Source organism: Pholis gunnellus (assembly GCF_910591455.1).
Source record: "Pholis gunnellus genome assembly, chromosome: 4".
In the NCBI taxonomy this organism is placed as follows: Eukaryota; Metazoa; Chordata; class Actinopteri; order Perciformes; family Pholidae; genus Pholis; species Pholis gunnellus.
The window spans coordinates 2,734,650-2,762,453 of record NC_136530.1 but is presented as its reverse complement, the minus strand read 5'-3'; the positions used below and the strand labels follow the sequence as shown (position 1 = coordinate 2,762,453).

The 27,804-nt window shown below is 41.5% G+C and overlaps 1 protein-coding gene across 1 annotated transcript; it reads left to right on the top strand.

The window, feature by feature from the left end:
* Positions 1–375: 375 nt before the first annotated feature.
* LOC306695314 (histamine H3 receptor) lies at positions 376–5,734 on the top strand (the record flags this gene model as incomplete). The annotated part of the gene is made up of 3 exons (XM_079158537.1): positions 376–701; positions 1,143–1,309; positions 4,880–5,734. Exons 1-3 carry the CDS (start codon positions 464–466, stop codon positions 5,732–5,734), a joined length of 1,260 nt encoding a protein of 419 aa, XP_079014663.1. The 5' UTR covers positions 376–463.
* Between the last annotated feature and the right edge of the window lie 22,070 nt (positions 5,735–27,804).

The following is a 27,804-nucleotide window of genomic DNA, read 5'->3' as shown; positions in this document are numbered from 1 at the left end:
GTCACTGTGAGACCTTTATTTTGTAAATATGAGCGGATATAGTAGTTATTTTCTAGTCTGACAGTCTTGACATTGGTGACAAAAGCAACTGTGCGCTCCGCTGTGCCCGCACATCCAGCAGCCAACCAGCACTGTTAATGGAGTAATAAACCGGCTGACCAGAGAGAAGAGAGAGCGCACCCAGAGGACCTACAATATCTATATTTATATAAATATATATTTTAAAAAAAGCTTTAATTTCAACTTGTGTCTCTTCAAATGACAGAAGATTTCTGAGGAGGGGGGGGGGGGGGGGGGGAATGGAAGATTTGGGGAAAGTATTTCCATTTAACCTCAGGTCTCCTGTCATGTTTGACTCCAGGGTAGAGTGGAGCGGAACGTTTTTGCGCGTAATCGGACTTGTTCGTCGTCTCCGTGCGTGAAATGAAAAAAGGTCTGCAATGGTTTTGGCTCTCTGGTAACTATGGGCGCGCACATCCTGGAGTCCAACTCCAGCGGCAACTTGACTCCCGCTGTATCCGAGGCTGGGACCGTCCTCCCGGGCTACCTGGCGGTGATCTCATCGGTCCTCATGGTCACTCTGGTTGTCGTTGTGGTGGCCGGAAACGCACTGGTCATCATGGCTTTTATTGTGGATAAAACCCTGAGGAATCAAAGCAACTACTTCTTTCTGAACCTTGCCATATCTGATTTCCTCGTGGGTGAGTTTGGTGCCTCCTCTTCTTCTTCTTCTTCTTTGTGTCTCCTCCAATTTACACGTCCCTGAATGAACAAGCACATTGTAATTTCCCCACAGTGTTACTACAGTGAGTCACTATTCATTGGTGACCTTGCCATCCTTTTTTGTGCGTCATTCATGTGTTACATTATCATTTGAATATTGCTTATTTGCAGCATCCTTCTATTTTATTCTACATTCACACCCCTCTTTTTTGTGCTGCTCTTATCTGCAGCCGAAGATAAATGATGCCTTTTGTTTCTAAAATTTCTCTGCAGGGGTTTTGCCATGGTAACATGCATGCAGCCAGTCAATTTCTAGTCACATTCGAGGTCTGGAGAGGTGTAAATGTTAATATAGTATTGACTGGGAGAGGGTGGTTGACTCATCATGCAGTGTGTGTGTGTGTGTGTGGTTGTTCCAGGTGCCTTCTGCATCCCGGTGTACATCCCCTACAACCTGACAGGCCGCTGGATGCTGGGTAAAGGGCTCTGCAAGGTGTGGCTGATTATGGACTACCTGCTCTGCACCGCCTCAGTCTTCAACATCGTCCTCATTAGTTATGACCGCTTCCTGTCAGTCACAAGAGCAGTAAGTACAGGCGTCAGAGGTGCTCATTAACACACACACACACACACACACACACACACACACACACACACACACACACACTCACGTAGACATACCACGACAGTCAATTGTAAAAAATGTGTCACCTTCCAGTGCAGTTTGCTCTGCGGTGAGAAGTCATTGACATTCACAGTTTTATTTCTTCCAAACGATTTGAACACAGGGCCGGAGCCGTCTGGTTAAATGGGAGTGTTTTGGATGCACACATCAGGAGTCCACTCAGTCGTCCTTAAGGCCCAATTTAATGCCGTTTTAAAAAAAGGGCACTCGATTTTACAAGCGCCACGGGAAGCACTGCCCAAGTCAGTGAAAATGCTTTTAGAATGTTAATCTGAAGGAAGTTTTCAACGGTTGAACAAATAATGACATAGTGTCATCATCAGGGTTATCTCAGGCTGGGGTTTGAGACTTTTTTATAAAAAGAAGCAGCAGTGAGGGTCGAATGAAAAATGCTAATGAGTCGCATTGTGGAAACAGTAGGAGCCAATGTTTTTGGAGTTTGACTCGTACTTGAGACTAAAGGCCTTACACACACACACACCAGGGTGCACGATGAATAAACAGCACGGAAATGCGATTAATACTCGCCTGATGCATTTTTATTGTGAAAGGCAATAATGGAAGGCGTGGATCAGTTCTGGCTGCAAAAAGTAATAAAGCCTTCGTATCGTTTCATAAATATCGGTGCAACTCAACTCGTTCCGCACAACGTGATTGGTTGATGCCTTTATTTGTGAAAGCTCGCTTTTTTGCCGCGCTGTTTGAAAGTACTCATGAAAAAAACAACACCTGGAAAAAAGAAATGTATTTACGTGCAAATGAATTGCACAAAGAAAAAGAAAAACGCCCCTGGTGTGTAAAAGTCCTCAAGACCTTGAGCATTGGGCGGTCGGATTACAAGTGGACGGCCCTAAACGACCACCACGTTGTGATCACTCAAACCACTTATCGAGGCGGAATGGGACGAACTGGACCAGATATCTTTCGTATTGTAAACGCTAATGCTAATAAATCCCCTTTTGATCCTCCTTTTCCTCCAGTTGGTTCTCAAATATGCGTAAGCTGGCTTTGTCCACGACGGCTGAACATTTTGAAAAGCCAATAAAAAGATATCCTGAACGCGCCAAACATGTTGGGCGATTCGGTTTGCCTGGAACACGCCAAGGAATCGAAGGAAATCATCTCTTTTAAATTTCTGGCGGACGAGGTTCGGGAAGCTCATCGCTGCCTCACGCAAGTTAAAAACAAAAACGCATTTTGTCTCAAATGATGCACGTGTTTATTTGCATATCGAGCCAGGAAATGAAACCTGATCACAAATGGTCACTTGAGGCGCATTCTCATTAGAACTCAAATTACACTGCTTCAATTTTGTTTTTGTTTTTTTAATGCGACCAGCAGCTTTATAGCTCATTTCGGTCGGTTGTCCGGTCCATAACAAATGTCCCCACCTTTTTCCGCCATAGGAGACTGAAACCTGGCATGGAGGTCAAGTGTTGAGCGAGGTTGTGTGTGTATGGATGCGTGTGCGTAAAGCGGTCGCAGCTATTGCGATTTCCCGCTTGTCACAATCGGTCTCAACTACACCTGAGAAATATCTGGAGTGCACCTTTAAAGGGAGTTTTAACCGGAAGAAACACTGACATATATTTGTTGCTCCTGTTGACTTTATCTGCGTAAATACCTGATAAAATCTTCAGTTAGTTGATTGGTTTATTTTTTTACACAGTGCCCAAAATACGGCCAGTATTGTTCATCAATTATAAAACTTCTTCCCAAGAATGAATCTCTTTGTGCCTTATTGGCATGAAGCTGTAGTAATTCCATGCGGATCATTTTTTATCTCGCTGCCTGTTTTATTTTTGATTGACGAAATTTGTCAGACACCACGTTTACAGTGAAATAAATGTATTTATCTGCTCACTGATAGCGTCTCTTTGCTTGTGGCTGCTTTTAGAGACTTTTGATCTCAGCAGCTTAGTAGAAAATATGATTTATTCATCTATTAAGCAGGATTTATGTCTTGTGCTTTTATAATGAGCATTCAATACCGACATGATGTCATGAAGTTGCTTTATTTCATTATTCATTGACTCAGAGAAGTGGATTTAAAAAAAAAATAAGACTTGTCGGTGACATACACAGCTGGTGCAGAGAGATACTGATGGTTCAAGGCAAAGACAAGATTAAAAACAACAACACCATAAAGAAAAGAAGAGTGAGAACGGTTAATGGAGGAGCCCCGCTTAATGATAGAGTTTAGACTGAGAGGTGAAGTGAAAATGAGGCGATTGTGAAGAGAATGAGCGATGGGCGAGGGAGGAGCGGAGCGAGAGAAACCAGATGTCTCTTTCACACTCTTGTGTCGCATCCGTGAATGTGGCTCACAGCCCCCCCCCCCCCCCCCCCCCTCTTCTCTGTTTGGCTTCAGTGACACACCGCAGAATAAGAGCCTCACAAGTGGGTTTAATTGACAGCATCTCGTTATACAAACTGGGCTCCATTTGCAAGTGTGTTTGTTAAGGCCGTAATAAAAAAGCTAAATGTGTCTGTGAATATTTTGCATCAAAACTATGCTCAGTTGCAGCAATTTTTTTTTCAATAAAAGGTTTGAGGTACACTGTTGTATTCAAGCTACTGTGAGATTTAGTTTTTGTTCGTTTTACTTTTAGCAAAATGCTCCAAGTGAATTTGAATTCCCTTTGGTAAACAATGACAGTGTATATATCAAGGGCTTTTATTGTGAAAGGTAAGAACAGAAGGAGTGGATCTGGTCTAATAAAGTATGTGAAGTCAATGCTGAAGTGTCTTGAACCTGCATTCTCTCTAATGTCCACCAGGGGGGCGACTCCTCTGGTTGTATAGAAGTCTATGAGAAAATGACTCTACTTCTCTCTTGATTTATTACCTCAGTAAACATTGTAAACATGAGTTTATGGTCTCAATCTCTAGTTTCAAGTCTTCTTCAATACAGCATGATGTTCATTTAGTAAATGATGGTCCATTTAGAGTCACACAGACCATAAAGCAGGGGATGCTTTAGGCTTACTGTGATCGACAGGTCTCTACCAGAGACGTATACGGCGTCTCTACAGCACTCCTCCTCAGTCCAAATATCGTGACTTTCGCTTACTGGTTGCAAAAATGGTTGCAAATCCAAGATGGCGACGGCCAAAATGCCGAACTCAAGGCTTCAAAACCGCAGTCGACAAACCAATGGGCGACATCAACACGACTACGTCCACTTCTTATATTCAGTCTTTCTGGTCTGTGGTGTTGTACAATGTAATGTACATTATTGGTTAATGGCTTATTTGTGTTATGAAGAAGAAGGGAAAAAAAAGACTGTGTAAAAGTATTCATGACAAAAGTAACAATTAAAAAAAGAAATTTTAGGTAGAATTTAATCGCAAGAATAGAAATGCCCCATGTGTGCAAAGGTCTTTAATACAACAGCTGAAATGTAACAAAAAGTGTTGTGCAGCAGAGGTTATGGCTGTGAGTCACACGTGTGCCTCTCTTTCCACGCAGGTTAAATACAGAGCACAACGAAACATGACCCGACAGGCTGTGTTCAAGATGGTGGCGGTGTGGGCGCTGGCCTTCCTCCTCTACGGCCCCGCCATCATCTTCTGGGAGTCGATAGTCGGCGAGAGCGTCGTCCCCGCTCACGAGTGCTACGCCGAGTTCTACTTCACCTGGTACTTCCTGCTCAGCGCGTCCACCTTTGAGTTCTTCACCCCGTTTGTGTCCGTGGCGTTCTTCAACCTCAGCATCTACCTGAACATCCACTGCAGGACCAAGAACATGGGCGCAGAGGACGACGTCAAGACGCAGCGGGTCCGCAAGAAGCTCAGAGACGGAGCGGCCTGGTCCGTGTTTTTCGTGAAGACTCGTAAGGTGTCGTCCAGCGAGCCCACCGCTATCTGCGCGGTTATCGAGGACATCGACGACGTCCTGTCCCCGTCCTCCTGCATTGACGCCAACAACAGTCAGATATTCATTCAGAGGGAGAGGTTCTCTCCAAACAGGGAAAACCCCAGCCTCTGTCAGCACACGGCCTCCTGCATGGCGCCTGGCCGAAGGACACAGGCGTCTCGACTCTCTCGAGACAAAAAGATCGCCAAGTCTTTGGCCATTATTGTTTGCATCTTTGGGATTTGCTGGGCTCCTTATACCCTTCTGATGATCATTCGCGCCGCCTGTAGCGGCGAATGCGTGGCGAACTACTGGTACGAGATCACATTCTGGCTCCTGTGGCTGAACTCCGCCATCAACCCATTCCTTTACCCGCTGTGCCACAGCAGCTTTCGAAGGGCTTTCTCAAAAATACTGTGTCCGAAAAGACAATCAGTCCAGCCTCAGATCGAGGCTCAGTCCTGTTAGACGAACTCGATTGCACTTCCATGCTTTATGAATGCAGTAACTGTCGTCGGTCAAACACTGTTAAAAAAAGAAAATCCATATATTCTGTTCTTCCATCGAAAAATCCGGTTTTCAAAAATAAGAGAGACGTTTTGCGTTGAGGTGAGGATGTTCACGGCATATCTGACAGCAATACCTTTTAATATAAGCCCCATTCACACAGGACCTCATGTGATATTTAGAAACAACATGTTAGAATCGCACGAGGTTAAGATCACAGGCGACCTCCGCAATTATTTCAATTACTAGAGGTCATCGGGTTGTAGTAGTACCGTGTGAATGGGGCTTTAGTCATGAAACTTATGGGGAAAAAGAACTGCAATTTCACTGATAATCTCTGTAAGTAGGATGAAGCTTCTTTGAGTTGTCAATGCTGCACAATGATAACTTATGCAGTCAGATAGAAGGTGACGATTATCATTAAGTCTAAGATATTATACGAGTAATAACTACGGCACCACTAAGTTGTTAAATTATGATCTGTCTTCTTGAAAGCACAGCTTTCTTGAGAACCTTTCAACTCCGATTCAGATCAAACTAAGGATTTTATGCTCTTTTCATGGTTTTTTATACGGTTTCAAAATCTCTCCGCACATGAAACCTTTTCACTATCAAATGTGTCTCTGTTGATGTAAAACAGAGAGCAGTTTTTCGCAAGTTCAATCTTTTCATCATGCAGCAATAGGATGACAAATGGTGAATCCACAGAGTTCAAAGCACCTAAAGAGAAGAGAATAACCTGTATTTGTTTACTGTGTGAACTTTTTATTTTATCACAGTGATGTTCATTTTATCTGAAAAGTGGGCTATAAAGGCAGCAGGGGGAATCAGCTGTTACCTGCCAACAGTGAATCTGCACTTAATTTAAAAAGAGGTGTTCTTGTTGATGTTTAAAATGTACAGCACTAGCAGCATTGAACCTTTTTGTACATTAATATCTATGCCAAGCTAGATGGTTGTGGTCTTTAAGTGCAGTATTTATTTAAAGACTTGACTGGTTTTTACCACCCAAACTACTTGACTACTTTGTATCTTGGCTATGAATGTGTTGGTGTAAGTAGCCAAAGAAAGAATAAAACGAAGACTGCCTCTAGGCTTTCTAACTGTACGTGTTCTTGGTCAAATCTTGTAGTGCAGAAGGAAATCGTTTGACATTTTGGGGCAATACGCTTTTACGCTTTGTTGCCGCGAGTTAGACGAGAAGATTGATACCACATTCAATGTCTGTACTTTAAATATGTAGTCACTACCAGCAGCTGGTTAGCTTAGCTTAGCATAAACGCTGAAACGCTTATAAAGATGCTTGGCTCCGTTCAGCGTGCTCTCACTCCCAAATTCTCTAATACGGCAGCTTCAAACTATGACGCTCTACTGTGCGGTTAAAAAAAAGAAAACAGGACTTTCACCCAGGAGACCGCTGTTCGTGTCCCATGTGTAGACGAAAGTCAACGATCTCATTATCTACAACTTTTAAAAGGTGCTCTAAAGTTGTGTTCAATCAGGTGAGGTGAGGAAAATTAATGCAAAGAGGAGATTAAATGCAAATTATCCCGGTGTGGCGCAGACGGCATAACCCACAGGAAGAGCGCTGAGATTGAAAGAAAATTTGACGTCGTCCCACAAGGTGAAATTACAATTTCCAGCTCTGTCACATGATGCCGTTGGCCCTCACAATGCTTTTTCTCTTAGACCTACATTTGTAAAGAGATGTCTGTAACTCAGCGGATCACTTTGTTTGAGGCACGTTAACTTCCCTTATTTAAATCATTAGTTCCTAAAAGTTGTAAAATGCACTAATAGCCGAGTTATTTTATGTGAATGAGGACAAGGCTGGACCGAGGGCTGGGAGGCGGGACTAAAGGAAACGCCAGAGCCCTTGCTTTATGGACCCCGTAATCCATGGCGGACGGACACGAAGATGCTAAAGTGCGAGATAAACTTGCTCATCATGAGTTTTTAAACATATGGACATGAAGAAAAGGCAGCGAGAGTGGAGGGAAATAACAGGAGGAACTAGAGTTTTTTACTGAGTTCAGTCAGAGGTCGAGCTGAACATAAACACATAGTTGTGTCCGCTTCTAGCTATTAAGTAAGCTAACGTCAACAGTCGGTATAATAACGAACAAAATGTGGAATGCATGAACAGCCCGGCAGTCAGATTTGTAAGGCTGGGAACCTGCATTTGATCCTTTTTGTACCCAGATCTAGAATAAATGACTATTTCATTGGGTTTTTCCTCGCTGCCAGTCACTGTGTGGGGAAGTCAAGCGTATTGGATGGAGTTGGCAGTTCAGTGTGGTGTCTGATTAAATACAATAAATACGGTGGTGGTGGCATTTTACCAAACTTGAATGCTTCCATTCACACGATGAGAATCAAATAAATGAGAAGAAAAGGTGGAAATATTCCATTCCAGTATTGATATCACTGTAAGCGTACTGGTGTTGGTGCTGCTTTCGTAATTTTCTAAACGACACTCAACCCTACAGATTAGCTTATTTCCCCAAAATGTAGAACTGCTGTCTTGACGTGTTTTGTGAGAGGTGAAAGGTTTGTAATTCTTTTCAATGTTCCTGTGATAAGACGAGATAACACCGAGATGGGCTGGTTCAGGCATGAGTCATTGGACAGGAATCTTCTTGTGCTGTGTGCAAAATGATAGCTGTTGTTTGTGTGTGATGCACAACCTGTTAAATTACTGCTGAACACAGAAAAAGAAAAGAAATACTGCTGCTTGGAAAAATCAAATAAAGTTCCCCAGTAAGGCTCTTGACACTGCAGCGAAAATGAGAAGCTGTTGTTGTGAAGAAGGCTGTCGAGCTTTTATGATCTGATAACAAGCACAAGATAGGTCAAAGTCAAAGTCAAAGTCAGCTTTATTGTCAATTTCTCAGTACTTTACATACAGAGGAGTTGAAAAATGTAGTCCAACATATAAGTGAATACAGATAATAAAGTGCAAACAGATAGAAAAAAAACATTTGAGACAACATATATATTAAGAATTTAGTAGCAGTCAGACATAGGGAGTCTTAAAAGAGGAGGGAGAGAGTTCAGCTTCCTAACAGCCTGGTGGACGAAGCTGTTTGAAAGTCTGGTGGTGCGAGTACGGAAGCTCCGGTATCTTCTCCCAGAGGGCAGGAGGCTGAAGAGACTGTGCGAGGGGTGGCTGGAGTCACGCACAATCATGGTCGCTTAGCGGGTGAGGCGGGTGTCATATATGTCCTCCTGCAGGGAGGGGAGTGAGAGGAGTGAGGCACCAAATGATCCTTCATTGACAGAAGTGTGACAGAAGTGACAGGGCTTTGACCTTTGTTACACATTTCCTGCACAAGAGGAAGAGAAACAAAATATGTCCAAAAAGCACCCGTAGGTATTTAAGACTGTCGGGGAAACAACAGTATTGCTCTGCCCTTTGGGAATTATGTGTTTTACTTGAGAGAGAAGACACAGAACCCTGGAGATAGTTGAACCATGAGAGACACAGTCACAGTGTTGAGAGAAAAGTTATACCGACTGGATGATGGCGGCTGTTATTTTACATTCTTCCTGTCAACAAACTTTAAAAAAGGATGATTCAGATTTTTTACAGTTGTATGAGACTTATCCATAGCAATGGTATGCTCTCTTCAAAGTCTCAAGACTCCATTGACAAAAACAGAAATTCTACATCTAAGAACATGGGAGTTGCTGGTCTACCGCTGCCTGGATTGGTTAGTTTGTTTGTGTTATTGTGTGACTTTGGTGAATCTGAATCAAGCAAATCAGGCAATCTTTCTGAAGAGGGAAGGCAGTGCTTCAACCTGCATTCTCTCTAATGTCCACCAGGGGGCGACTCCTCTGGTTGTATAGAAGTCTATGAGAAAATGACTCTACTTCTCTCTTGATTTATTACCTCAGTAAACATTGTAAACATGAGTTTATGGTCTCAATCTCTAGTTTCAAGTCTTCTTCAATACAGCATGATGTTCATTTAGTAAATGATGGTCCATTTAGAGTCAAACAGACCATAAAGCAGGGGATGCTTTAGGGCGGGGCTACACAGTGATTGACAGGTCTCTACTACGGCGTTGTCCGGTCTGGGAGTTGTCTGCTTTTTTTATCCTACAACTCAAACCCTTTCAAATTATGTTTTCAGTTCATGAAAGTTATTTGTAACCTTTTAGTCGTCTGATAATGTCTTATTCATCGTTCGGTTGTACTTAGCTCCACTCTCTAGTGTCTCTTCTGGTTCCAGAAAAACAAGATGGCGACGGCCAAAATGTTGAACTCGAGGCTTCAAAACTGAAGTCCACAAACCAATGGGTGACGTCACAATGACTAGCCTGTACTTCTATTATCCAAAATAAAGTCACACAATATAACAAACAGTTATCTGTCTGACAGCGAGGTAAAGAGGTGAAAACATCCTAAATATAGCGTTCACTTCAACTGATATCCATTTTTCTAGGTGTGTTAAATACGTCCACAGCAGAACATTACTTTGCTCCCGTGTTGGTTCTCCTGTCTGTTTCTATAAACTCATCTACTGTAGCAGAACACTGACTGTGGAGGAGAACCTCACACAAACAGAACTTCTGAATTATCATGTCTTGAAAGTATAAAGACAATACTCCTCCAGAAACTGCAATGTGAAGCATTCAGTTTGTGTAAATTGTTTACAATGCGAGTTCATAGGTTCAGAAGTTTGCCATTTTTAACAGGAACAGATGCAGACGAGCTTTCAAAACACTACTTTCATGTTTGTTAGCAACATGTCAGTTAAATCAGATTTTCCATCTCGACATCAGACTGTTAATAAAACACACCACATTGAGTGGCTTTTGTTTGAAGAAACTCCTTCCTCTTGAAACACCATCCAGAAAAAAAATGTCTTTATCCCCAACGGGCTCTTGTAAAGATTTTCATGTCTTAAATGGCAGCGTTGTTCTCCCACTGACCCCATTTAATAATAGTGGTTAGAATGCAGCGGCTGCCGTGGGCTTGCATAGACATTTTGTGCCTGTGGAAACGCTTTGATGCACATTAGACACGACTGTCATACTCGCTTCTCAAAATCCGTTAGAATGTAAATAGACTTCTGAGTCAAGGAGTACAAGTAGCTCCCCGACACACTCCCCCCTCAAAACGGGTGACAAAGTCAATTTAGAGGCATTTCTTAAAAGGTCAGCAAAGGATGAGATGAATAGACTGTGGTTAAGGTGACCCGCGAAGAGACGCAGGTGGACTTGCAAATAGAAAACAAATTGCTCGGTATTGACATTGTTTCTGTGCGCAGTGGGAGACCCGAAAACCAATATTCACAGCCTTTCAGAGAGAAAATTGGAAGCGGTTCACATCCTCCTGGTTCATGTTTGAATTGCTGTGGGATACAAATATGGTGACAGTAATATAATTGTTATTGAGGCACTAAACACAGATGAGTTCCTCGAGGATTGGAGAGTGAATACACAGACCTCTAGCTTTTATTCTTTATTTAAAAAGGTAGCTGCTGCTCGCCGGACTAGACAGCATGTGTTTCACAGATGATAAGCATACATGCACACACAAGTCATTCAGAGAAAACAAAAGAAACAAAACCCTTGTGTATAATTCAAAGGGAAATACTTTTGAAAGCAGCACGTCCCACACTCTTAGAAATAAAAGGTGCTAACTAGAACCATCTAGGGTTCTTTGGCTTGTCTCATAGGCCTTTCAAAGCGTTCTACCCAGAGCCTTACATCAAGGGTTACACCTAGAACCATCTATCAAAGGTTCCACCCAGAACCTCCTATGAGAAGTTCTACAGAGAACCCTTCTATGGTCTAATGGTTCAATCCTGAACCCTCTCTAGAGGATCTATCCAGAACATTTTAACCTTCGAAGGGTGCTAACAAGAACCCTTACAATGCCAACGGTTTCATCTAAACCCCAGCCAGGGGGTTCTACCAAGAACTTTTTCAAATTCCAAGGGTTTCATCGAGAACCCACCCAGGGTGTTCTACCAAGAGCTTTTTCATATTCTAAGGATGTCATCTAGAACCCAACCAGGGGTTTTCACAGAGAACTCTTGCATTTTCCAAGGGTTTCATCTAGAACACATTCGGGGGTTCTACCGACAACCCTTTCAATTCCAAGGGTTTTATGTAGAAGCCACTCAGGGAGGTTCTACCGAGAACCCTTTCATATTCCAGAGGAACTCAGAGGGTTCTTAATGAAACCTTTAGTCTTACAAAGAACTCCTGCAAATTATTTTCTTCAAAAAAGGGTTTTTCGGAAGCCAATGGTTCTGGGTAGAACCTCAGCCCTTCAGGGAGAACTCTTTTGCAACACTTATTTACAAAACCTGATGGTACAATATATTCACAGTCAGAGTCAATCAGAAAAAAAAAAGTGTATTACAGCTTAGAGCAAGATTAATGCTGAGCCTGTAAAAGGTTTGTCCAAAAAAAAATAAAAAATAATAATTTCAGTCATATTATGACCAATGCAAGGAGTTGATTGTCCACTTCTTTTCGTATTGTACACTCTACCACACCAGAGCCTGCGGGAGTTATGAACAAAGACAAAGACAGTTGCTGAAGATGCTGTTATCAACTCTTTATTCACACAGTGTGGAATAGCACTTCATCCTCAAAAATAAAACAGTGAATGTAGGCAGCTCACCCTCATTAAAAAAAGAAATCAGACTTCTCTGCTCGAGTTCTAAATCAACCCTAGTGACCGAAACATGCTAATCACCGGCAGCAACACACCACAGAATACTCCACCATAAGAGGTCAATCAACCACGACTTTCTCCGTCATTAATTTCAGCGTTTATTTGTTAATTGCTGCCGACCACTTTTCTGATTTGAGCCAAGAACTCCTTGAACTTGAAGTTCCTTGTGACTTGGGGAAAATGTGGAACGGTGTATCTCAAACTCAACGTTACAGCTAAATGTTTATGACTTTGGGTAAACTTGCAGATTCTGTTCACCAGCCGCTGGCTTTCTGCTGTTAGCTGTGAAGTGGTGTTAGGCGGAGTGACTGACAGCCAGTGAAAGCACACAGACAGGAAACGGCTCCCTTGTCTTTCCCATGACACTGGAGGGCAGTTTCTTAAAAACATTTGTCACAGGTCATGAAGCTCAGTTGTCCTCTTATGACTGCTGACAAGTTCATGCAGCCTGTTCATGTTGTCATTTGTTACTATATATGAAGACTTGAGGACTTTGCACACCAAGTAATACTTTCCGGATGCCTTTTTAAAAAATCTGTTATTCAATTAAAATGATTGCGTACAGAAACCTTTCACACAAAGCATTTTATAATAATTCATTGCAAAAATGTGCAATACACGACAAAACTAAATGAATAACAATGGGTGCAATGGACAGTGCCATAAACAGGGCTAATGTATGAATGATATGAGCAGGAAGCTATTATTTAGCAGCCTTGACCACAATCACTACTCTCCAATCCTTCGTACATTGTTTGTTTTGCGATCGGTAAACATTACCCATAATTCCAAGCTGTTCTGCGATCACCTGCAGCAATCTATCTTTGTGTTCCACGTCTCTCCTCTGTATTCTTATATTTTTGTTTTGTCGTAAAGTGCTTTGTGCCGGGAGACAAAGTGAATCAGTTTATCAGATGACATTTTTGGCAAATGACAAAAATACAGACTTGGTGTTCATAGCCTTTTAGAGTCTGCACCCGGGCCAGCAGGTCTTTGAGACACTACTTCAGGCCTCCAGCAAGGCCTAACGTCGGTACGCTAACGTGCCATTATAATGTTACAATGTGAAAGAGGTGCTTGCAGAATAGAAAAATGTCAGCCAGAGTTTCTGGCTGAATCTGCTAAAATGATGTCTGCATTACGTCGAGGAAGGATCAGATTTCCCCGAGTGCTCAATTATCCGCCTCTCTTAAGCCCTAAAGAAAGGGCAGCGTCACACCTTGATTAGCCGAGAGGGGGAACGCACCAAGCTGATCTCAATTCTTAATTAGGGAGCCGGTCCAAAGATCCTGCACAACAGGTGATCAGAATAACCCTCCAATCAACTCAGGGGAATTAAAATCAAAAGGAATTGGGTAAAGGGAAATGACAGCAAGTACCAAAGATGAGGGACAGTTACAGGGTGGTTCAAGAGAAAAAGTCAGAGGATCACCAATGTTGGTATGATTCATCCTCTGGGCACCATGAATGTCCAAATACCTAATTCTACAGCACTTTGCTGTGATGTTTCATTCTTATATTGGCATCCCTAAAAGAATAAAAACATAAAAAACATATCTGTGAGCCAGAACATTTTCTGACCTTCAGTCATGACAGTTGATGCCGATTGATTGTTGCCCCTTAAGATATTATTAAGATGTAACTTCAGTTAGATGACCTTTCCTGTTGATCGAATACATTTTGTTGCACTGGAAAAATGCTGCTTATGGTGGAGTAAAAAAAAGCTTTCTATCCAACTAGAAAAGTCAGATTTACAGTTCAGCACACAACCTTTTCACACAATAGAGTAGGACTGGATGTTCCTGGCACAAAATCTCTCTAATGAGTGTTATTTGTTGTTGTTTGTGTGCCAGCTACTGTTCAAAATAAAAGGAAAACGAACAGCGAAATAACTATTGCTCTTTTTGATTCGCAGAAATGTCATGTTCCCTTTCAGCAGCATCTTCCCACCTGTAGAAGTTTGGTGGCTGAAACACAACAGAGCGTCAAGCGATTCAAACCACTACCAAATAGGGTATCTTTGGAGGGCAATGAAACTAAATTTCACATTATTAGGCTGTACCTCAATTCCCCAAGACAATAGCATCCCCAGCCTAGTGGGTAGAAGATGAGTTCTTCCAGCCCTTTTATCTTCTCCATCAGTTTGGAACTGGAGGACACGGTTCAATGGATAATTTTGATTTGAGAGCTCAAGCAAGCCGATCCTCGAATGTACCGCTCCTAATTCCTATCTGTTCTCTGTCTCCGAGAGATCCCGTTCCCACATTTAGACTGAACTGTCCACGGCCACCGACACATGAATAATAAAATAATGAGGATGATCAGGTTGCCAGGCAGTGGATTTGACAAACTAACCCTGACACTCAATATCGCTGCAGATGTCGTCTGCATTTTCTGCCAGTTTACCCGTTCAAGACTAAACACGACGAGGTGTAGAGAGAGTACAAACTAGTGATGCACCGAACTGACTCTTTCAGGCCCATTAATGATACCTGGGCTCTGGGTATCGATCATAGACTGTGCGGAATATGGACGTGTGAAGCTCAAAGTGGCTCCGGCCGTGGCCTCATTGGCGGTGACGAAGGCGGCCCGTGTGACACACCCGTCACTCAACGCGGCCACGCGCTTAATTATGCCTTCAAGACTAAATATATAGTTAAAAAGGGGTTAAGAGTTACCTAAAAAAATGTATCCCCTGTACAGTTGTGATGAACGAAGACATAAGCTGTAGAGATAAGTGTATTTTTACACCAGTCTCCAATTTATGATGGCTAATAATCTACTGTACACGTCCCTTCAGCCTCTCAAACCCAGAGGAAAAGTAAGTTATTCCAAGTCCAAGTCAAGCCTCAAGTCACTGTGTGTGCGACTGAAGTGCGACTTGAGTCCCAAGTCCGAGTCCCCTACTCTGCAACAACGCAGTCCTGACACCAAAGGTCGGGGGACGGCGTTTTCTGTGGTAACCGTTGTACGAGCGCTTTGTAGTGTGGTGGCGATTAGCTAGCCAGTGGGACACGCACGCACGCACAGACACACACAGACACACACACACACACACAGCGCTAGCTGTTAGCTCCCTCAGCTACCCTCCAGGTCTGCTGGTGCGATGCTCCATTGTCACGATACCCGATCCAGCTATTTCAGTCAGTATCTGCCCAATATCAGTATCTGATCGGTGCATCTCTAGAACAAACGATGCTTTTCTGTGCTATTGATTTGCTGTATGTGGGTTTTTTGATTGAACCAAAAAAACATAGATTTGACATCTTGATTTGACAACCTGTTATTTTTGTAATGGTGGCGATCTAGTGTTTTATCGACCGGCCTTTTGTTCCACTTGATTACTGTCTGAGCCATATGTCAGCTGCACTGCTTATTCACAAGCAATAATGGTTTTCTTATTTATCCATTTTGAGGTTATTCTGTGAGACAGATGATCTGTAGGCAGGTTCAGAGTGACGAGCAGGGACATGTGCAAAGTCAGTGATTATAAAATGCCAGGCACAAAAACGATTTCTGCTATCTCATATTGCTGTTTATCATTTTTACTTCTGTAATTATTTGGTGTGCTCACCGTCCACCGGCTAACCTTTGTCCTCCATTTGAGTCACTCTGTGATGCAATTTCACTGTAAATGTTTTGCAAAGTGCTTTTTAAATGATTATGATTATATTAAAGTCAAAGGCCACCAGAAAAGGCAAGAGTTATAGTCACATGATTTAACACAGGCAGTGTTTTGATGCATCTGTGAGCTGTGTGTTGTGAAACCCTCGTGCATAATCTTTCCATGGTTCCAGCCGTAGCTTATAAAACTGATGCCTGTTATACATTTCAGTCAGTTGATCAAAAAGTAGTGATGATAGGAGGGTCAGACAGGGCTTTAAATGATCAATCAAAAACTTAAAATGTATTTATGAGCCGGGGACTGGATCTACATAAAAAAGCCCTTTTTTTTCCTGCACAGAAAAGAGGAATTCAGGATTCAGGGCACTTTACACCCACCCTGATGTTTTCATGCCCTACATTAACGTGTCACTTGTGTCACTCACCCGTCACTTGTCAGTCAGTGACGCCGTCATGAGACTATGTTCCGTTCGTTGACTGATTACTTTTGACCTCATTTTGCATATTAATTCAGCACACAGAGAATTGAGCAGTGAGAGAAGAAAAAAAACAAACAAACAAGCAGCTCATCCAGATGAGTGTACAGAAAAGTAATTTGCCCGGCATGAATACACAGATGCAATTTAGGGTGATGACCCCCCCCCCCCTATCCCCACCACCACCATCACCATCACCACCATTTGGCATCTGTCCTGAGACGTCAAACAACGAGGTGGAGGACGAGATCATACTCATCAGGACCACTGCGGTCTTCTGATTGTCAGGTTTCACACTCATCTGAACACTCGTTGTGATTTAAACTGAACGGTGTATTTTTATTTTAATAACTTTAAATTTATTATGAGCAGGTAGTTGACAGTGTGTTCAGTTGAAAAAACGACCCTATCGCTGTTTTCCCACTAAACAGCAAACCTGCTAACATCTGGCTTTTGTCTTCAAAGGGAAAGGTTATAATCAGTATTCACTCCCAAGACAAATGACTCAGTATTAGCTCTCCAGCCAAAGATCGGCAGCGGTGGAGACATGACACCCAGGTGGACGCGCTGATTTTCACCTCTTTTCTGGCACGATGCTGTGTGACACACGTTGAAGTGAATATATATAAATAAAATCAACATGGATTTTGATAATTATGATAATTAAAACGCACAAAACATACAATTAATATGCTCTCCTCAAAGCCGCCAGACTCCAGTCAGACAACATAGTCATTTCACCTCGCTGATCATCGAAACACACAAAATAAAACTCAAGAAAACCGCCATGGTTAGTTTTTTCACTGTGCCAACAATCACCAACTCTGGTTTGGTTGAAATTAACCTTTTATTCACAGAGTTAGACGTGAAAAGAAACCGACTCCACTGACAGAAACAGTCATTTTACGTCGCTGATCACTGTAGAAAAGACAAGTTAAATCTCAGAAAGTCTTTCCACTGTTCCAACAATCACCAACTGTGGTTTGAGAGTTTGAATAAGTAACAGATAAAAGAAGATATATAACCACCGTAACATTTTCATTGCTTCCAGTGCCGTCGAAGGTGACACATACCAGAAGAAAACAGAAAAGCCTTCTTGTCTGCTAGCGATGGGAGACGAGTCGATCATCTATTGTCAACATTTTTTGCCATGCATGTTTGAAAAACGTGCAAATGAGCTCTACTTTTGGTGTAAAAAGGGTTATATGAGAGCGGTGATAGCAAACCAAAACAGTAAAGTTGCAGCCCGACGGCTTGACGCGGAGCTGAAACTCTCTGTAAAGCTCCATAGAGCCTGAGTGGAGCTGCAGATTCATGTGATAATTTCTGGCTTCAAGCTACAAAAATGTTGATGAGGCTAAAGCCACTTTATGTAATTATTTTGTAAATTAAGTAATTAGGGGTATGGTTAACTTTTCCTTCCACAGGGCCTTTAAGCAACAAAAGCACCCTTCATGTTTGTTGTCCTTCAGTCGGCTGAGAGGCTCTCAGCCTGAGGTGAAGCTCTGCAGCTCGTTCAGAATCATTACAAACTGAGGACCGGGCTCAGACCTTATTGACTGCCGTGCGAGTCCTCTGCCACTAACAAACAAAAACCCTTTCAGGGACACTGCTTCAGGCACCACGAGGCTCTTTTCATTACTGTACATCAGACCAGAGGAACACTTTGCACATCTGATCTCTGATCATGCACTCGGTGCAGCCACACACGACATGGACACGTGCACACATATAGAAGAACAGACACACATGGATAAACATGCATACGGGAAGATTTCTGGTGTGCATGCACATAGACAACAATAAAGTTATGCACATACACGTATTGCCATGAAGTAGGGAACAAACTCATATGTAAAATTATTGTATGTGATTTAAATATCGTCATTTTAAATTATTATGACACATGAGAATGTCATTGTGCTTAATTTAACTAATGTACTCTAAATGATGATATGTTTTAAAAAGCCTAACCAGGGACAGGGGTCGTGAATTAGCCTCGGCTAGAGATCCTAAACCAAAGACTTGGTCACGACCAACAGGTGGGTCGACAAATACACCTGCAGGATCTCGGCCAGCTCTGACGGGGTCCGACAACTACCCGTCTCTGCTCCATAAACTCTCATCGATCGATCACATTTTCCTCATTTTCAGGCTGGTTTTAGTGGATTTGGAGATAGTCATGGTTAAACCTGTGGAGCTAACATTAGCAGACTATGTTAGCACATCAATAACTAGCGTGAGCGCCTCTATGCTACGCTAGCTAGCTGAAGGGATACTGAATGTATTCACACACGTTGGTTTTGCTTTTTAATGAATGACAGTGAATAAAGAATATCCCGGCTTTACAGGAACAGTGTTTCTTAATCTTATTGTCTGGATCTCCAGGTGATGTGGTTCATTTTAACGCTGTGATCTGTAGCTTCAGCTTCTATCTTTATCTTTTTAACCTGTTTTCTCTGCTGTCAGTTTGACATCCTGGATATATCCTTCCAACACATATTGCTTTCTGTCTGCTTCTCTCTGAAATAGCTTTTCCCAACAATTAGATAATATCAATACAGTTAGTGACAGTGTGGGCTCCATGGTAACGTCTCTCTGACAGATTGACGTAGTCGCAGCGGGGGGGGGGGGGGGGGGGGGGGGGGGGGGGGGGGCGGGGCTTAACCAAGGGTCAGTTGTAGCCAACTTGTAACATTGAATCCAATATGACAGGATAGCATCTGACGAGAGGAAACGAAAAGAAGGAGATAGCCTCCGCCTAAATGCATTTATTTGGTTCCATTTATAAAGTGTTTGAAATGTCGATATGTTTTCAATAACAAGCGTAAAACAAAGTTGTGATTCATCTTTTCTAAATGGCTTGTTCACCGATTTAAGATAATATAAGGAAATGGCAGTAAATGGTGAGGAATGTTCAGTTGCGCATAAATTAGCTCCAGTCATGATTTATAGATAAGACCTGTTGTGAATTGGTTTGCAATGGTTTGTCATTTTTTTAAATCTCCAGAAAGAAATATGCAATACATGTGTATCATGTTTTTTTCTATTGTTCCTGTCAAATGAACTAATAAATAAATAAAATAAAATCCTTCATGAGACAGTTGAGTAGGAGAGGGACGAGTAAATCAAAGGTTGCAAAGAGGTCGAGCACCGAAACGTCAGCCAGGAATTGTCAATAATTGGACTTTCTCACATGAACTGAGCTGAGCGTCTATGGTACAGTGATTTAGAACGATTTTTTTTTCAACAGGTAAACCTGACAGACATATGGATTCAACTCTTCTTCCGTGCTCGGTGAAATACTGACAGGCCTACACGGGCAGATGGTTCATACGCAACATTGCAGCAGACTTTACGTCAGCCCACAGAGAGCACATCTTCCACGCTACTTGTACTTTCACACATGTTTTTGGCTGAATCCAGACATTTCCCATTTCATCTCTTGGGAGTTCAGATCAGATAGAATTTAATGATGCATCACATGGGACTGCACTGACAGCCCCCCCCCCACCCCCCTGCCCCCATATGAAAACACTCTGTGCTTCCTCACAGCCTGAGAGAGTGAAACACAAAACATCTTAAACAAACACACCTCCAGTCTTGGTTTCCCTGCTCTTCCTCGCACACTGTGACCGTCTTTAGCGCGTGTTGTAATTGAAATGAAGATTGCCAGCTGAGCGAGCGGATGCTGCTCAGCTGATATATAACATCTGCCACAAGCTGGAATGTGGGAGTCCCAACGCAGGTAGTCCTCAAAGCAGTGTTTAAAAAAAATCAACAGCAGCCGTTTAGAATAGCGTGAAGAAGAGAAGCAGAATCCCTCAAGGGGCTGTATTGATTCCAGAGCCAGTCAGCCGTGGCTCGATAACAAATGTTTCACGCATAAACAGCAACGTTATCAGTCAAAAGCATATTGCAATATCGATAGCTGTTGATCCTCCCACATTGTGGCACAAACACCAGGCCAAGGATTTGAAACAACTTGTTGGCTGGGATGTGCATCAAAGCTCACAGAGGAGCCAGTTTTTTCAGTCTGATTTCAAAGGTCTGTATCTCAGTCCTCCATCCCTGGGTCCTAGCCTGGAGCGTCCATAATATTATATGATAAGCACTGTATCACTGGGGATATCTATCTCTGGGAGCTGTAAAACATATAGCTCGAGAAACAAATGACAGGCCAGGGGAAATATAATGAAATGGTTAAGTGAGCTTCCAGAGGTAAATCCTTCTATAATAAGCTTTCACCCACCGTAAAATAAAGAAATATCTACGTTTTTATTTTTTATTTGACCCACCTTAAAATAATTTAAAATAAAACATTGTCTTAAAAGTCTAAGCAGGAATCTGAGGTTCAGCACAACTCTGACATTGCAGCTTCTTTAGCCGACAGAAAGGAAGTGTGATACCTGCAGACGAGTTGTATAAAAATGAGATGTGTTCAAATACTACATTTTACCATCTGATAGCAGATCATTACAAAGGGGAAGAAAAAAAACATAAAAACAGAATTAAAATGATTAGGAAATACATGATTGTATTTTTATTCAAACAATTACTTTGATGTAAAAATAATTCATGTCACTGGTAGTTTAAGTGATGCATTAAAAGCTAATTGGAGCTAGTGTTAGGAAGTTAAACAGGTCATAATTCTCTCTCTGATATTTATTTAATATTACTGTGAAAAAATCTCCTTCAAACGACTGGATTTACTCAAGTTTCTCACCACAAACTGTGTTTTACATGATTACATTTGAACGCGTTATGATAATGTTATAATTCACTAATCTTTACCGACTAGAGCTTGAACGCATCAAAATCTAACTCATTGTAACCTCCGTCAACGTTAGCCGCTACTTAGCCAAACAGGACTTTGCTGCTCACCGGCTGCTAAAAGCTAACGTTAACTAGCTCTTCTCTCGCCGATTTCAACACTGACTTGCGTGGAACCGTAGACTGTATATACGAAGTGCACGTAGTCGTCGTGACGTCACTCATTGGTTTTGTGGTCTGTTGTTATGAAGCACCGAGTTCGCCTTTTTGGTCGTCACCATTTTGGATTACGGCCGTCGCCATGTTGTTGTTTTTTGCAACCAGTGAACGGAAGTGACTATATTTGAATTGTGGAGTGACGTAGAGACGCCGTGTATGGCTCTGGTAGCGACAGCAACCTGTCAATCACAAGGTAGCCCCGCCCCTAAAGCATACTCTGCTTTATAGTCTATTTGACTCTAAATGGACCTTAATTGACCTAAATTATAGTCCATTTACAGTCAAATAGACCATAAAGCAGGTTATGCATTACCGTCCATGTGTGCACCCCAAGATATAGAGGTTTAAGTGAATTTTCTGAACAGAGTGCTACTGTTACACACAGAACAAATAACCATGTCATGAATAAATGGGTTTCTTCCTCAGGAGAAACATCAGACATAACGATTACCTCGCTGGTTATGATATAAATCAAATCTGATCAAAGTGCTGGTATGAAATCTGCCTTTTCATATCCTGCTGCAGTCTGTGTCGTCCTGTCACAGAAGACCCATGAACACACTAGACAAAAAAAAGATGAATACAACAAATGACTTCTGTGGGAATTACCAAAGATACAAAGCAGAGAAATACCTTCCTGTAGGAGCGCGCTGATCTTTGGATTAAATAAGGGGAACAATTATGAAGCAGACCTTACACAAATGCCTTTAAAGTATTTACCACAACATAAGGCTCGCTTGTTTTGCCCTCATGAGTTCAAATTTACTGACAAAGCCACGTGAGGTCACTGACGATTTCCAAGGCTGTCTACACACATACTCCTAATAAAGTGAAACTTCGAAATGCTGCCTTTAGGTCTCAACAGATTAAGTATCAAGTGTTATATTACAGTTCTAGTTTAAGAAATATAGAAATCATATAATGATGTTTTTCTTAGGCAAGAACATTATAGGTGAAGTTATAAAAGTATTAGTTTTATTATTGTTGTCATTATTATTATTATAACTTTCGTTTTCATTATTTGATTCAAAATTACAATTATTATTGTTTGAATTCAATATGTTTATTTGTTAGTGTAGTGTAGAAAGTAAATTAATGGATAAGCTGATGGACAGAACCTTAATATTCAATTCATTATTTCAGTAATTCATTATTATGAATCATTTATTAATTATCTTTGTAAAAACATTTTTAATTTAAAGCCTATCAAAAGTTAGGATTTACTGTAACCGTTTCCTAAAGATTCAGTATCTCTGGGTTTTAGACTAATAGTTAATCAAAACACTTCATACAAAATGATTAATCAAAATATAATTCACAGAATAACTGCTAAATAAATATATTAAAAATATATATAAGATAAAAACATAATTAGTTGTAACTGCAGATATGTGTTTGATATAGATTAAATGGTTTGAGTTCACTTTTACCTATAAAACGGATCTGTAGCGAGTCAAACAGGCCAGCAGACTCTTCACCACCACGTCATCACTGCTTCACTCTAATAGAAAACACTGGGTCGGGACCCACCGGTGGGTCGCTGGAGATTTAATTGGGTCGCCAAATAAATTCGCTGAATTTCTTCAATGTTACATTTTGTATTTAACATTTGTATGTGCAGTACACCTTTGAGCCACATGAGGGAACCTAAACGTCCGTATTGTTTGTGATCATTAAACGTTCATCTCTTCTAAATGACGGCGATGTGGAAACAACAGTAAAGATGGTCGGGAACGTTCATTGACGCACTAATTCACACTTGTCATAATTTATAAATAAGGCCTGTTGGGAAATGGGTCACAGTGGTTTTGTCATTTTTAAAAAGTGGGTCCCCAGATAAAAAGTTTTAGGAGACACGGACGTAACAAAATGGAAAACTAGGCTGCTTTAAGTTTCAGAAATCCATTATGTAAAACACCAAACTCAAACCAGGGGAAGCCACTCACATTAATCAGCACTACTATGCGTGTCAGACATGAGAGCTTAATTACCTCTGTTCAGGAGAAGTGTCTGCCTCGAAAGCTACTCAACAGATTTTAATGACATTTCCTGGGAGATCAGGAGGCTATGAGCAAAAATAGATCTTAATGGTTCATGGTGTGGATAGCGCCACCATGTGGTAGTTTTAAAGCAATTTACATTTTTGATTCTAACCTGTTGAACTGCAAGGCATGGAAACTAAAAACCTTTCTTCCTTGGTCTAAAACCACCTCTTTTAAATATACTCATTACACATTTATCCAAACTTCCTCAAATTTAGAACATAATATATTAGATTTTTCTGTGACTGCCAAATTCATGTGGGCTTGGTCTGTTTGGCATATAATGCCATTAGTCCTTATTCCTTAATGCAACTACATCTAGTTCAGTGTACAAAGAAACAATAATGGATGATGTCCAAGGCGGATTATGAGACAATGGGCCCCTGGGCACAGGCATGCAAAAGGCCCCTCCACCTCTTCTTTGTAGGAGCAGGACACACAGACTATATAGTAGTTTAGCCTCCAGTTGTCCACTTTATTTGTTTTGGTGTTTTTGTTTTTTCTGTTTCGTTACATCGTGTCATAGTGCATTTGCTCCTCTAATACCTATATGTACACGATGTGACTCATTTTAATATAGTGCAGTCACTACAAAGTGCAACCTCAAAATATACCATTGATAACAAACCAAAGGCAGCGTCAACAAAAACACAACATTTAATGTGAAGTAGTATTTGCCGAAGTGCTAGTTTGCAGAATTGAGTTACATTGTGCAGGTCTTTCTGTCCTGCATTCCTATTATCCCAAGGGCCTGTGTTACAAAGAACCTGTGTTCCTAAAGTGCTATGTTCCGGGTCCGATGTTCCCAAGGTTCTATGTTCCGAGGATCCTATGTTCCCAGGGTCCTTTGTTCCCAAGGTTCTATATTCCCAGGTTCTATATCCCCAAGTTTCTATGTTCCCAGCGTCCTATGTTCCCAGGGTCCTTTGTTCCCAGGGTTCTATATTCCCAGAGGTCTATATTCCCGAGGTTCTATGTTCTCAGGGTTCTATATTTCCATGGTCCTATGTTCCCAGAGACCTATATTCCCACAGCCCTATGTTCCAAAGGTCCTATGTTTCAAGGGTCCTATGTTCCCAGGGTTCTATGTTCCCAAGGTCCTGTGTTTCCAGGGTTCCATGTTCCCAAGATCCTATGTTTTTAAGGTTCTATATTCCCAGGGTTCTGTTTTCACAGGGTCCTATATTACTGGGGTCCTATGTTTCCATTGTTCTATGATCCAATGGTTCTATGATCCCAAAGTCCTGGGACAAACAACATCACCAACAAAACTTGGTGAGGTTTAGTAAAAGATTGCGGTTTGGGTTAAAATTAGTATGTTTTTGACAAACAGGGAATGAGAACATGTTGGTTCCCCTGCTCTATATGACAGATAATGGGAACCTGAAAAAGATGTTCCACAGTTCTATTTGCTTAAAATTACACAAGCTATTGTGGGAACTCGTCAAAGGGACGATAGCATGGAGTTGAACAGAGGATCCTGTGAAAACGAATCCCGAACAACATAAACCTTCTAAAAAGTGTATTTAATTTGTGTTAACAGAACACTGAACTGGGACCATAGGACCCTGGGAACATAGATACACTCCCGTTTTATGCACGCTGGCTAACAGAGAGGGTTTACTGGGGCACCTAAATGCAACTGTCATCATTAATGATATTGATTACACCTTCGGTCTTCCAGCAGGTGAATTTCCACACCGAGCGTCGTCTCTTTATCAACACAGATGTGCTGTCAAAAGTCTTGTAGACGCTCATCTATCTTAGCACAGCAGACGATCGAGAAAGAAGGATGAAAGAAACCTTTTATGTACAAATATTTTCTGGAATGGAGGAAAACACTGCAAGCTCCTTTATTATATTTGACATCTTTTCCTTTTCAGATGCGAGGGTCCAAGGTCAGAGGATGATGTGGATGTTGTACAGATTGAAAAGCCCACTGAGGCGAAATTGTGATGTTAGGCTGTACAAATGAAATTGAGTTGGACATTTTAGTTTTGGAATTCTTCTGTATTTCATTGTAAACAATAAACACACCAGCATAGAAACACAACTGTTGACATTATAATGTGGTTGTGGAAAGACGGAACAGGATGCAGAGTAGAGTAGAAAAGAATCGTACTGTATTTGTAAGGAAAGTGGAAGATACAATTTAAAAAAGCTTGATGCTTCATGGAGATATGTTGACCTTTCAGTAGCACCAATTTGCGTCTTGAGTATTTTGTCTCCTTGTTAGTGAGGAATTGTATAACATGGCACTGTGTGCACCTGTGTGATGAAACCCGCTGCCACTATCAGGTAATCACCAAAAGCGGCAAAACAAATGCAATCATTTTCGGGCGCTTACTTCGTTCCCATCTGCACTTTTGAGGTTGGAGGCAGAATATGAATCTGAGATGAGCTCTCCTCAGATTCCACTTCATGAATGCAGCATGACTTTTTGTGGAATCTGTTTACGGCCTGCAATGTATTTTCATTTGTAAAAGTCATCTCATCTAAAATGACATTAGCATTAACTTTACAGCTTTTTCACTCATCTTTCTGACAAGACCATACAAAGGGAGCAAAGAGCCAAAATGAAACCGGTCAATTTGACAGAAAATACAGCAACTGTGACTGTTAAAGGGGACACATCATGCTCATTTTCAGGTTCATACTTGTATGTTGGTTTGTTTACGTGCTTTACAGCTAAAAAAAACACTTTATTTCTCTAATGCCATCTGTGTTCACCCTCTGGCTGAAACGCTTCGTTTTAGCGCCTGCCTCTTTAAGACCATCTCCCCAAAAAAAGCCAAGTCTGCTCTGATTGGCTTGCTTGGAAAATATGGTGCAAAAGTAGTTCTCAAGCTGTTAAGAGTCTGTATATTCTAATTAGTCTGCATGTGGCACAACTATTAAAGAAGGCTGGGACACGGTTTTGAGCTGGAGCTGCGATGTTTGAGGGTTACAGCAGGTGGCGCTAGAAATAAAGGGATGGTGACCGCTCTACTAAAGATCTTCTCATCAATTACAGAATTGTAATTCTCACCCATAAAGTAGACGCCTCAGTGAAACTAATCAATCATCCCCCGTGTTCTATGATCATGCGCCAGCAAGTGAGCCTTTGGGCAAGTGCAGACCCGATTTTTACATTTGTGTTGTACACCGATGACGTGACGCTATATGACGCCGTGGGATCTCTTTTCAAGCCTTGTTGAATCACGTTTTCTGATCAAGGCAGCTCACAAGAACACTGACAGGGTTGACCTTGTTTACATTGTGTTTGGTAGACACTCCAGACACCCAAATGCAGTGGCGGCTGGTGGAAATTTTTTTAGGTGGAAAGTTTTCTAGGTAGGGCCATCCAATCAATTTCAGCAAACATCCCAGTATGATGTAATGCAAGAAAATGAAGGTATCAAACACGCATCACTACTTTGCAGTTAAATATTTAACATTTATTCCAACACAAAGAAAAGCAGTAAATAACACTTTGATAAACACGTCAGGACGTAATGTCACCCTCACAGGGAATTCAGTATAATATATATATATATATATATATATATATATATATATATATATATATATATATACAGTATAATATCATAATAATATTCAGTATAATATAAAACACACGCATACGTAGAGATATAAGCTATGATGAGTTTTCACTGTTAAGTTACCATCTCAATTAAATGTTGATGCCTCCATGACCAAGTTGTCATGAAACTAGAAGAAAAGATGTTCACTTTGCCTAATATGTAACTTGACAGAGTTCTCATGTGTGCCCTGGTGTTCTCATGTTTCCTTACCTCCTCATCCCTCACTCCCTAAATGCTGGATCTGTCCCCGTTGTTTTAAAAAGCTAAATAAGTTATGAGCATGACTGCATCTAGCCAAACCTGACTGGTGTACAGCTAGTAGAGAAACTTCATGTACTGCTTCCTTTTCCCGCTAGTCTGCTGTCTGATTGTGAGGTCAGGCTGATCTGGGATCAGCTCTTTAACTGCAGAATCTCCGCCAAACTTCTCCTCTCAAACGGGTCTTGGAGGAGTAGTGCTCGCTTTGCATCCATTGGAGAGATATAAAATAGTGACGCCTGTAGAGACTTCTCCTGAAGAGAACACGCAGCTTGGGGCCAAATCGTTTTGGCCCCAAGCTGCGGCTAAATTGTATGTCACTCATTTCTATCTTTAATCAGCAATTGGCTAAACTG